This window comes from Phyllobates terribilis, unplaced genomic scaffold (assembly GCF_046119375.1).
Source record: "Phyllobates terribilis strain yellow unplaced genomic scaffold, ASM4611937v1 Scaffold_4__5_contigs__length_816908805, whole genome shotgun sequence".
NCBI lineage: Eukaryota > Metazoa > Chordata > Amphibia > Anura > Dendrobatidae > Phyllobates > Phyllobates terribilis.
The window spans coordinates 28,454,024-28,467,814 of NW_027362764.1; the positions used below are offsets into that span (position 1 = coordinate 28,454,024).

At 41.8% G+C, this 13,791-nt stretch overlaps 1 protein-coding gene across 5 annotated transcripts in view; it reads left to right on the plus strand.

Moving 5' to 3' along the window:
- The window catches only part of NOS3 (nitric oxide synthase 3), a 131,227-nt gene that overhangs the window by 110,102 nt on the left and 7,334 nt on the right, over positions 1-13,791 (plus strand). For all 5 annotated transcript variants that reach the window (XM_073677193.1, XM_073677191.1, XM_073677192.1 and 2 more), the window contains exons 23-24: positions 5,190-5,311; positions 5,507-5,655. In XM_073677193.1, the coding sequence (XP_073533294.1) occupies positions 5,190-5,311; positions 5,507-5,655 (271 nt within the window). The remainder of the gene's footprint in view (positions 1-5,189; positions 5,312-5,506; positions 5,656-13,791) is intronic.

Here is a 13,791-nt window from a genome sequence, read left to right on the forward strand (position 1 = left end):
ATGTACAAGAATATAACTACTATAATACTGCTCCTATGTACAAGAATATAACTACTATAATACTGCTCCTATGTACAAGAATATAACTACTATAATACTGCTCCTATGTACAAGAATATAACTACTATAATACTGCTCCTATGTACAAGAATATAACTACTATAATACTGCTCCTATGTACAAGAATATAACTACTATAATACTGCCTCCTATGTACAAGAATATAACTACTATAATACTGCTCCTATGTACAAGAATATAACTACTATAATACTGCCCCCTATGTACAAGAATATAACTACTATAATACTGCTCCTATGTACAAGAATATAACTACTATAATACTGCCCCCCTATGTACAAGAATATAACTACTATAATACTGCCCCCTATGTACAAGAATATAACTACTATAATACTGCCCCTATGTACAAGAATATAACTACTATAATACTGCCCCTATGTACAAGAATATAACTACTATAATACTGCTCCTATGTACAAGAATATAACTACTATAATACTGCTCCCTATGTACAAGAATATATCTACTATAATACTGCTCCTATGTACAAGAATATAACTACTATAATACTGCTCCTATGTACAAGAATATAACTACTATAATACTGCTCCTATGTACAAGAATATAACTACTATAATACTGCTCCTATGTACAAGAATATAACTACTATAATACTGCTCCTATGTACAAGAATATAACTACTATAATACTGCTCCTATGTACAAGAATATAACTACTATAATACTGCCCCTATGTACAAGAATATAACTACTATAATACTGCTCCTATGTACAAGAATATAACTACTATAATACTGCTCCCTATGTACAAGAATATAACTACTATAATACTGCCCCTATGTACAAGAATATAACTACTATAATACTGCCCCCCTATGTACAAGAATATAACTACTATAATACTGCCCCTATGTACAAGAATATAACTACTATAATACTGCTCCTATGTACAAGAATATAACTACTATAATACTGCCCCTATGTACAAGAATATAACTACTATAATACTGCCCCTATGTACAAGAATATAACTACTATAATACTGCTCCTATGTTGAAGAATATAACTACTATAATACTGCCCCCCTATGTACAAGAATATAAGTACTATAATACTGCCCCCTATGTACAAGAATATAACTACTATAATACTGCTCCCTATGTACAAGAATATAACTACTATAATACTGCTCCTATGTACAAGAATATAACTACTATAATACTGCTCATATGTACAAGAATATAACTACTATAATACTGCCCCCTATGTACAAGAATATAACTACTATAATACTGCTCCTATGTACAAGAATATAACTACTATAATACTGCTCCCTTTGTACAAGAATATAACTACTATAATACTGCTCCTATGTTGAAGAATATAACTACTATAATACTGCCCCTATGTACAAGAATATAACTACTATAATACTGCCCCTATGTACAAGAATATAACTACTATAATACTGCTCCTATGTACAAGAATATAACTACTATAATACTGCCCCTATGTACAAGAATATAACTACTATAATACTGCCCCTATGTACAAGAATATAACTACTATAATACTGCTCCTATGTTGAAGAATATAACTACTATAATACTGCCCCCCTATGTACAAGAATATAAGTACTATAATACTGCCCCCTATGTACAAGAATATAACTACTATAATACTGCCCCTATGTACAAGAATATAACTACTATAATACTGCTCCCTATGTACAAGAATATAACTACTATAATACTGCTCCTATGTACAAGAATATAACTACTATAATACTGCTCCCTATGTACAAGAATATAACTACTATAATACTGCTCCTATGTACAAGAATATAACTACTATAATACTGCTCATATGTACAAGAATATAACTACTATAATACTGCCCCCTATGTACAAGAATATAACTACTATAATACTGCTCCTATGTACAAGAATATAACTACTATAATACTGCTCCCTTTGTACAAGAATATAACTACTATAATACTGCTCCTATGTACAAGAATATAACTACTATAATACTGCCCCTATGTACAAGAATATAACTACTATAATACTGCCCCTATGTTGAAGAATATAACTACTATAATACTGCCCCTATGTTGAAGAATATAACTACTATAATACTGCTCCCTATGTACAAGAATATAACTACTATAATACTGCCCCTATGTACAAGAATATAAGTACTATAATACTGCCCCCTATGTACAAGAATATAACTACTATAGTACTGCTCCTATGTACAAGAATATAACTACTATAATACTGCCCCTATGTACAAGAATATAACTACTATAATACTGCTCCTATGTACAAGAATATAACTACTATAATACTGCCCCCTATGTACAAGAATATAACTACTATAATACTGCCCCTATGTACAAGAATATAACTACTATAATACTGCCCCTATGTACAAGAATATAACTACTATAATACTGCCCCTATGTTGAAGAATATAACTACTATAATACTGCTCCCTATGTACAAGAATATAACTACTATAATACTGCCCCTATGTACAAGAATATAACTACTATAATACTGCCCCCCTATGTACAAGAATATAAGTACTATAATACTGCCCCCTATGTACAAGAATATAACTACTATAATACTGCCCCTATGTACAAGAATATAACTACTATAATACTGTCCCCCTATGTATAAGAATATAAGTACTATAATACTGCCTCCTATGTACAAGAATATAACTACTGTAATACTGCTCCTATGTACAAGAATATAACTACTATAATACTGCCCCTATGTACAAGAATATAACTACTATAATACTGCTCCTATGTTGAAGAATATAACTACTATAATACTGCCCCCCTATGTACAAGAATATAAGTACTATAATACTGCCCCCTATGTACAAGAATATAACTACTATAATACTGTTCCTATATACAAGAATATAACTACTATAATACTGCTCCTATGTACAAGAATATAACTACTATAATACTGCCCCTATGTACAAGAATATAACTACTATAATACTGCTCCTATGTTGAAGAATATAACTACTATAATACTGCCCCCCTATGTACAAGAATATAACTACTATAATACTGCCCCTATGTACAAGAATATAACTACTATAATACTGCTCCTATGTACAAGAATATAACTACTATAATACTGCCCCTATGTACAAGAATATAACTACTATAATACTGCTCATATGTACAAGAATATAACTACTATAATACTGCCCCCTATGTACAAGAATATAACTACTATAATACTGCCCCTATGTACAAGAATATAACTACTATAATACTGCTCATATGTACAAGAATATAACTACTATAATACTGCCCCCTATGTACAAGAATATAACTACTATAATACTGCTCCTATGTACAAGAATATAACTACTATAATACTGCTCCTATGTACAAGAATATAACTACTATAATACTGCTCCTATGTACAAGAATATAACTACTATAATACTGCCCCCTATGTACAAGAATATAACTACTATAATACTGCTCCTATGTACAAGAATATAACTACTATAATACTGCTCCTATGTACAAGAATATAACTACTATAATACTGCTCCTATGTACAAGAATATAACTACTATAATACTGCTCCTATGTACAAGAATATAACTACTATAATACTGCTCCTATGTACAAGAATATAACTACTATAATACTGCTCCTATGTACAAGAATATAACTACTATAATACTGCTCCTATGTACAAGAATATAACTACTATAATACTGCTCCTATGTACAAGAATATAACTACTATAATACTGCCCCTATGTACAAGAATATAACTACTATAATACTGCCCCTATGTACAAGAATATAACTACTATAATACTGCCCCCTATGTAGAAGAATATAACTACTATAATACTGCCCCCTATGTACAAGAATATAACTACTATAATACTGCTCCTATGTACAAGAATATAACTACTATAATACTGCTCCTATGTACAAGAATATAACTACTATAATACTGCTCCTATGTACAAGAATATAACTACTATAATACTGCCCCTATGTACAAGAATATAACTACTATAATACTGCCCCTATGTTGAAGAATATCACTACTGTAATACTGCCCCTATGTACAAGAATATAACTACTATAATACTGCCCCTATGTTGAAGAATATAACTACTATAATACTGCTCCCTATGTACAAGAATATAACTACTATAATACTGCTCCTATGTACAAGAATATAACTACTATAATACTGCCCCCCTATGTATAAGAATATAAGTACTATAATACTGCCCCCTATGTACAAGAATATAACTACTATAATACTGCCCCTATGTACAAGAATATAACTACTATAATACTGCCCCTATGTACAAGAATATAACTACTATAATACTGCCCCCTATGTACAGGAATATAACTACTATAATACTGCCCCTATGTACAAGAATATAACTACTATAATACTGCCCCCTATGTACAGGAATATAACTACTATAATACAGCCCCTATGTACAAGAATATAACTACTATAATACTGCTCCTATGTACAGGAATATAACTACTATAATACTGTCCCCTATGTACAGGAATATAACTACTATAATACTGCTCCTATGTACAGGAATATAACTACTATAATACTGTCCCCTATGTACAGGAATATAACTACTAAAATACTGCCTCCTATGTACAAGAATATAACTACTATAATACTGCCCCCTATGTACAAGAATATAACTACTATAATACTGCCCTCTATGTACAAGAATATAACTACTATAATACTGCCCCCTATGTACAAGAATATAACTACTATAATACTGCCCTCTATGTACAAGAATATAACTACTATAATACTGCCCCTATGTACAAGAATATAACTACTATAATACTGCCCCTATGTTGAAGAATATAACTACTATAATACTGCTCCTATATACAAGAATATAACTACTATAACACTACTCCTATGTACAAGAATATAACTATTATAATACTACTCCTATGTACAAGAATATTACTACTATAATACTGCCCCTATGTTGAAGAATATAACTACTATAATACTGCCCCCTATGTTGAAGCATACATCTAGTCACAGATATGATCTGCCGTTTCGCCATGTCTGTACAGGGCTCCATCTTTCCATCTGCCGTCTGACATCACGGCTCCCTGCATCCTCGTGGGGCCGGGGACGGGTATTGCGCCCTTCAGGGGCTTCTGGCAGCAGAGACTTTATGACTTTGAAAATAAAGGTAAGAATTATTGTATCGCTGCTTTTTCATTTCATTGTCCGCAGTCAGAACGTGTAAACTGGGTCACTATAACTCCGCGTCTGACCATTGGACTCCTGGTTCCTCTGCACGTGCTGGAGACCAGGAGAACAAGTGACCCGGACTGATGGCAGAAATAAAGTCCACACCGACATTCTCATTATTTCCCTGTTGCAGGTTTAGTTCCTGGTGAAATGACTTTGGTCTTTGGATCCAGATGTCCAGAACTTGACCACATCTATAAGGATGAAACCTATGACGCCCAGAAGAGGGGCGCCCTCAGCCAGATCTACACGGCCTTCTCACGCCAGCCAGACTGCCCAAAGGTGAGAGGCCATCCCACACTGGAAAGGGTTAACTGCGGATTTTATGAATGAAAAAAATCTATAGAACTGCAGGGATTTTAGTTCTATGGATCACATTCGCCATCTAGTGGTCACCTACAAGAATACATATCGCTTCTCTAACCGTTCCATCAACTGGATATTCCCATAAAGCCCTGAAATCGGTGTTTCAAGAGACCAAACTGCTCGGGAAATACCAATGAAAACCTAAATGTCCATCTTAGCGAGCCGACTTATAGTCTAAGGCCGCGAGTCTAGCCTCCCCTAAGACTAAGAAAAAAATCATGTATCTCTATATACACGAGCTCCCCCTAGTGGTGGCTGCAGACAGGATCTAATCATGTATCACTGCATACAGGGAGCTCCCCCTAGTGGTGGCTGCAGACAGGATCTAATCATGTATCTCTGTATACAGGAAGCTCCCCCTAGTGGTGGCTGCACACAGGATCTTATCATGTATCTCTGTATACGGGGAGCTCCCCCTAGTGGTGGCTGCAGACAGAATCTTATCATGTATCTCTGTATACAGTGAGCTCCCCCTAGTGGTGGCTGCAGACAGGATCTTATCATGTATCTCTCTATACAGGGAACTCCCCCTAGTGGTGACTGCTGACAGAATCTTATCATGTATCTCTGTATACAGGGAGCTCCCCCTAGTGGTGGCTGCAGACAGGATCTTATCATGTATCTCTCTATACAGGGAGCTCCCCCTAGTGGTGGCTGCAGACAGAATCTTATCATGTATCTCTGTATACAGGGAGCTCCCCCTAGTGGTGGCTGCATACAGGATCTTATCATGTATCTCTGTATACAGTGAGCTCCCCCTAGTGGTGGCTGCAGACCAGAATCTTACCATGTATCTCTGTATACGGGGAGCTCCCCCTAGTGGTGGCTGCAGACAGAATCTTATCATGTATCTCTGTATACAGGGAGCTCCCCCTAGTGGTGGCTGCAGACAGAATCTTATCATGTATCTCTGTATACAGGGAGCTCCCCCTAGTGGAGGCTGCAGACAGAATCTTATCCTGTATCTCTGTATACAGAGAGCTCCCCCTAGTGGTGACTGCACACAGGATCTTATCATGTATCTCTATATACAGGAGCTCCCCCTAGTGGTGGCTGCAGACAGGATCTTATCATGTATCTCTATATACAGGAGCTCCCCCTAGTGGTGGCTGCAGACAGGTTCTTATCATGTATCTCTGTATACAGGGAGCTCACTCTAGTGGTGGCTGCAGACAGAATCTTATCATGTATCTCTGTATACAGGGAGCTCCCCCTAGTGGTGGCTGCAGACAGGATCTTATCATGTATCTCTGTATACAGGGAGCTCACTCTAGTGGTGGCTGCAGACAGAATCTTATCATGTATCTCTGTATACAGGGAGCTCCCCCTAGTGGTGGCTGCAGACAGGATCTTATTATGTATCTCTATATACAGGAGCTCCCCCTAGTGGTGGCTGCAGACAGAATCTTATCATGTATCTCTGTATACAGGGAGCTCCCTCTAGTGGTGGCTGCAGACAGAATCTTAGCATGTATCTCTGTATACAGGGAGCTCCCCCTAGTGGTGGTTGCAGACAGGATCTTATCATGTATCTCTGTATACAGGGAGCTCCCCCTAGTGGTGGCTGCAGACAGGATCTTATCATGTATCTCTATATACAGGGAGCTCCCCCTAGTGGTGGCTGCAGACAGGATCTTATCATGTATCTCTATATACAGGAGCTCCCCCTAGTGGTGGCTGCAGACAGAATCTTATCATGTATCTCTATATACAGGGAGCTCCCCCTAGTAGTGGCTGAAGACAGAATCTTATCATGTATCTCTGTATACAGGGAGCCCCCCCCTAGTGGTGGCTGCAGACATAATCTTATCATGTATCTCTGTATACAGGGAGCTCCCCCTAGTGGTGGCTGCAGACATAATCTTATCATGTATCTCTGTATACAGGGAGCTCCCCCTAGTGGTGGCTGCAGACAGAATCTTATCATGTATCTCTGTATACAGGGAGCTCCCCCTAGTGTTGACTGCAGACAGAATCTTATCATGTATCTCTGTATACAGGGAGCTCCCCCTAGTGGTGGCTGCAGACATAATCTTATCATGTATCTCTGTATACAGGGAGCTTCCCCTAGTGGTGGCTGCAGACAGAATCTTATCATGTATCTCTGAATACAGGGAGCTCCCCCTAGTGTTGACTGCAGACAGAATCTTATCATGTATCTCTGTATACAGGGAGCTCCCCCTAGTGGTGGCTGCAGACAGAATCTTATCATGTATCTCTGTATACAGGGAGCTCCCCTTAGTGGTGGCTGCAGACAGAATCTTATCATGTATCTCTGTGTACAGGGAGCTCCCCCTAGTGGTGGCTGCAGACAGAATCTTACCATGTATCTCTGTATAGAGGGAGCTCCCCCTAGTGGTGACTGTAGACAGGATCTTATCATGTATTTCTGTATAGAGGGAGCTCCCCCTGGTGGTGACTGTAGACAGGATCTTATCATGTATCTCTGTATACAGGGAGCTACCACTAGTGGTGGCTGCAGACAGAATCTTATCATGTATCTCTGTATACATGGAGCTCCCCCTAGTGGTGGCTGCAGACAGGATCTTATCATGTATCTCAGTATACAGGGAGCTCCCCCTAGTGGTAGCTGCAGACAGAATCTTATCATGTATCTCTATATACAGGGAGCTCCCCCTAGTGGTGGCTGCAGACAGAATCTTACCATGTATCTCTATATACAGGAGCTCCCCCTAGTGGTGGCTGCAGACAGGATCTTATCATGCATCTCTATATACAGGAGCTTCCCCTAGTGGTGGCTGCAGACAGGATCTTATCATGTATCTCTGTATACGGGGTGCTCCCCCTAGTGGTGGCTGCAGACAGAATCTTATCATGTATCTCTGTATACAGGGAGCTCCCCCTAGTGGTGGCTGCAGACAGGATCTTATCATGTATCTCTCTATACAGGGAACTCCCCCTAGTGGTGACTGCTGACAGAATCTTATCATGTATCTCTGTATACAGGGAGCTCCCCCTAGTGGTGGCTGCAGACAGAATCTTATCATGTATCTCTCTATACAGGGAGCTCCCCCTAGTGGTGGCTGCAGACAGGATCTTATCGTGTATCTCTGTATACAGGGAGCTCTCCCTAGTGGTGGCTGCAGACCAGAATCTTACCATGTATCTCTGTATACGTGGAGCTCCCCCTAGTGGTGGCTGCAGACAGAATCTTATCATGTATCTCTGTATACAGGGAGCTCCCCCTAGTGGTGGCTGCAGACAGAATCTTATCATGTATCTCTGTATACAGGGAGCTCCCCCTAGTGGTGGCTGCAGACAGGATCTTATCATGTATCTCTGTATACAGGGAGCTCTCCCTAGTGGTGGCTGCAGACAGGATCTTATCATGTATCTCTGTATACAGGGAGCTCCTCCTAGTGGTGGCTGCAGACAGGATCTTATCATGAATCTCTGTATACAGGGAGCTCCCCCTAGTGGTGGCTGCAGACAGGATCTTATCATGTATCTCTGTATACAGGGAGCTCCCCCTAGTGGTGGCTGCAGACAGAATCTTATCATGTATCTCTATATACAGGAGCTCCCCCTAGTGGTCGCTGCAGACAGAATCTTATCCTGTATCTCTGTATACAGGGAGCTCCCCCTAGTGGTGGCTGCACACAGGATCTTATCATGTATCTCTATATACAGGGAGCTCCCCCTAGTGGAGGCTGCAGACAGAATCTTATCATGTATCTCTGTATACAGGGAGCTCCCCTAGTGGTAGCTGCAGAGAGAATCTTATCATGTATCTCTATATACAGGAGCTCCCCCTAGTGGTGACTGCACACAGGATCTTATCATGTATCTCTATATACAGGAGCTCCCCCTAGTGGTCGCTGCAGACAGAATCTTATCCTGTATCTCTGTATACAGGGAGCTCCCCCTAGTGGTGGCTGCACACAGGATCTTATCATGTATCTCTGTATACAGGGAGCTCCCCCTAGTGGAGGCTGCAGACAGAATCTTATCCTGTATCTCTGTATACAGAGAGCTCCCCCTAGTGGTGACTGCACACAGGATCTTATCGTGTATCTCTATATACAGGAGCTCCACCTAGTGGTGGCTGCAGACAGAATCTTATCATGTATCTCTGTATACAGAGAGCTCCCCCTAGTGGTGACTGCACACAGGATCTTATCATGTATCTCTATATACAGGAGCTCCCCCTAGTGGTGGCTGCAGACAGGATCTTATCATGTATCTCTATATACAGGAGCTCCCCCTAGTGGTGGCTGCAGACAGGATCTTATCATGTATCTCTATATACAGGAGCTCCCCCTAGTGGTGGCTGCAGACAGGTTCTTATCATGTATCTCTGTATACAGGGAGCTCACTCTAGTGGTGGCTGCAGACAGAATCTTATCATGTATCTCTGTATACAGAGAGCTCCCCCTAGTGGTGACTGCACACAGGATCTTATCATGTATCTCTATATACAGGAGCTCCCCCTAGTGGTGGCTGCAGACAGGATCTTATCATGTATCTCTATATACAGGAGCTCCCCCTAGTGGTGGCTGCAGACAGGATCTTATCATGTATCTCTATATACAGGAGCTCCCCCTAGTGGTGGCTGCAGACAGGATCTTATCATGTATCTCTGTATTCAGGGAGCTCCCCCTAGTGGTGGCTGCAGACAGGATCTTATTATGTATCTCTATATACAGGAGCTCCCCCTAGTGGTGGCTGCAGACAGAATCTTAGCATGTATCTCTGTATACAGGGAGCTCCCCCTAGTGGTGGTTGCAGACAGGATCTTATCATGTATCTCTGTATACAGGGAGCTCCCCCTAGTGGTGGCTGCAGACAGGATCTTATCATGTATCTCTATATACAGGAGCTCCCCCTAGTGGTGGTTGCAGACAGGATCTTATCATGTATCTCTGTATACAGGGAGCTCCCCCTAGTGGTGGCTGCAGACATAATCTTATCATGTATCTCTGTATACAGGGAGCTCCCCCTAGTGGTGGCTGCAGACATAATCTTATCATGTATCTCTATAGAGGGAGCTCCCCCTAGTGGTGACTACAGACAGTATCTTATTATGTATCTCTATATACAGGAGCTCCCCCTAGTGGTGGCTGCAGACAGGATCTTATCATGTATCTCTATATACAGGGAGCTCCTCCTAGTGGTGGCTGCAGACAGGATCTTATCATGTGTCTCTGTATACAGGGAGCTCCCCCTAGTGGTGGCTGCAGACAGGATCTTATCATGTATCTCTGTATACAGGGAGTTCCCCCTAGTGGTGGCTGCAGACAGGATCTTATCATGTATCTCTATATACAGGGAGCTCCTCCTAGTGGTGGCTGCAGACAGGATCTTATCATGTGTCTCTGTATATAGGGAGCTCCCCCTAGTCCTGGCTGCAGACAGAATCTTATCATGTATCTCTGTGTACAGGGAGCTCCCCCTAGTGGTGGCTGCAGACAGAATCTTACCATGTATCTCTGTATAGAGGGAGCTCCCCCTAGTGGTGACTGTAGACAGGATCTTATCATGTATTTCTGTATAGAGGGAGCTCCCCCTGGTGGTGACTGTAGACAGGATCTTATCATGTATCTCTGTATACAGGGAGCTACCACTAGTGGTGGCTGCAGACAGAATCTTATCATGTATCTCTGTATACATGGAGCTCCCCCTAGTGGTGGCTGCAGACAGGATCTTATCATGTATCTCTGTATACAGGGAGCTCCCCCTAGTGGTAGCTGCAGACAGGATCTTATCATGTATCTCTGTATACAGGAGCTCCCCCTAGTGGTGGCTGCAGACAGAATCTTATCATGTATCTCTGTATACAGAGAGCTCCCCCTAGTGGAGGCTGCAGACAGGATCTTATCATGTATCTCTATATACAGGAGCTCCCCCTAGTGGTGGCTGCATACAGAATCTTATCATGTATCTCTATATACGGGAGCTCCGCCTAGTGGTGGCTGCAGACAGAATCTTATCATGTATCTCTGTATACAGGAGCTCCCCCTAGTGGTGGCTGCAGACAGGATCTTATCATGTATGTCTATATACAGGAGCTCCCCTTAGTGGTGGCTGCAGACAGGATCTTATCATGTACCTCTATATACAGGAGCTCCCCCTAGTGGTGGCTGCAGACATAATCTTATCATGTATCTCTGTATACAGGGAGCTCCTCCTACTGGTGGCTGCAGACAGGATCTTATCGTGTATCTCTATATACAGGAGCTCCCCCTAGTGGTGGCTGCAGACAGGATCTTATCATGTATCTCTATATACAGGGAGCTCCCCCTAGTGGTGGCTGCAGACAGAATCTTATCATGTATCTCTGTATACAGGGAGCCCCCCCTAGTGGTGGCTGCAGACATAATCTTATCATGTATCTCTGTATACAGGGAGCTCCCTCTAGTGGTGGCTGCAGACAGAATCTTATCATGTATCTCTGTATACAGGGAGCTCCCTCTAGTGGTCGCTGCAGACAGAATCTTATCATGTATCTCTAAATACAGGGAGTTCCCCATAGTGGTGGCTGCAGACAGAATCTTATCATGTATCTCTATATACAGGGAGCTCCCCCTAGTGGTGGCTGCAGACAAAATCTTATCATGTATCTCTGTATACAGGGAGCTCCCCCTAGTGGTGACTGCTGACAGAATCTTATCATGTATCTGTATATACAGGAGCTCCCCCTAGTGGTGGCTGCAGACAGGATCTTATCATGTATCTCTATATACAGGAGCTTCCCCTAGTGGTGGCTGCAGACAGGATCTTATCATGTATCTCTGTATATAGGGAGCTCCCCCTAGTGGTGGCTGCAGACAGAATCTTATCATGTATCTCTGTATACAGGGAGCTCCTCCTAGTGGTGGCTGCAGACAGGATCTTATCATGTATCTCTGTATACAGGGAGCTCCCCCTAGTGGTGGCTGCAGACAGAATCTTATCATGTATCTCTGTATACAGGGAGCTCCCCCTAGTGGTGGCTGCAGACAGAATCTTATCATGTATCTCTGTATACAGGGAGCTCCCCCTAGTGGTGGCTGCAGACAGGTTCTTATCATGTATCTCTGTATACAGGGAGCTCCCCCTAGTGGTGGCTGCAGACAGGATCTTATCATGTATCTCTGTATACAGGGAGCTCCCCCTAGTGGTGGCTGCAGACAGGATCTTATCATGTATCTCTGTATACAGGGAGCTCCCTCTAGTGGTGGCTGCAGACAGAATCTTATCATGTATCTCTGTATACTGGGAGCTCCCCCTAGTGGTGGCTGCAGACAGAATCTTATCATGTATCTCTGTATACAGGGAGCTCCCCCTAGTGGTGGCTGCAGACAGAATCTTATCATGTATCTCTATATACAGGAGCTCCCCCTAGTGGTGGCTGCAGACAGAATCTTATCATGTATCTCTATATACAGGAGCTCCCCCTAGTGGTGGCTACAGACAGGATCTTATCCTGTATCTCTGTATACAGGGAGCTCCCCCTAGTGGTGGCTACAGACAGGATCTTATCCTGTATCTCTGTATACAAGGAGCTCCCCCTAGTGGTGGCTGCAGACAGGATCGTATCATGTATCTCTGTATACAGGGCGCTCCCCCTAGTGGTGGCTGCAGACAGGATCTTATCATGTATCTCTGTATGCAGGGAGCTGCCCTAGTGGTGGCTGCAGACAGAATCTTATCATGTATGTATGTATACAGGGAGCTCCCCCTAGTGGTGGCTGCAGACAGAATCTGATCATATATCTCTATATACAAGAGCTCCCCTTAGTGGTAGCTACAGACAGGATCTTATCATGTGTCTCTGTATACGGGGAGCTCCCCCTAGTGGTGACTGTAGACAGGATCTTATCATGTATCTCTGTATACAGGGAGCTCCCCCTAGTGGTGGCTGCAGACAGAATCTTATCATGTATCTCTGTATACAGGGAGCTCCCCCTAGTGGTGACTGTAGACAGGATCTTGTCATGTATCTCTGTATACAGGGAGCTCCCCCTAGTGGTGGTTGCAGACAGGATCTTATCATGTATCTCTGTATACAGGGAGTTCCCCCTAGTGGTGGCTGCAGACAGAATCTTATCA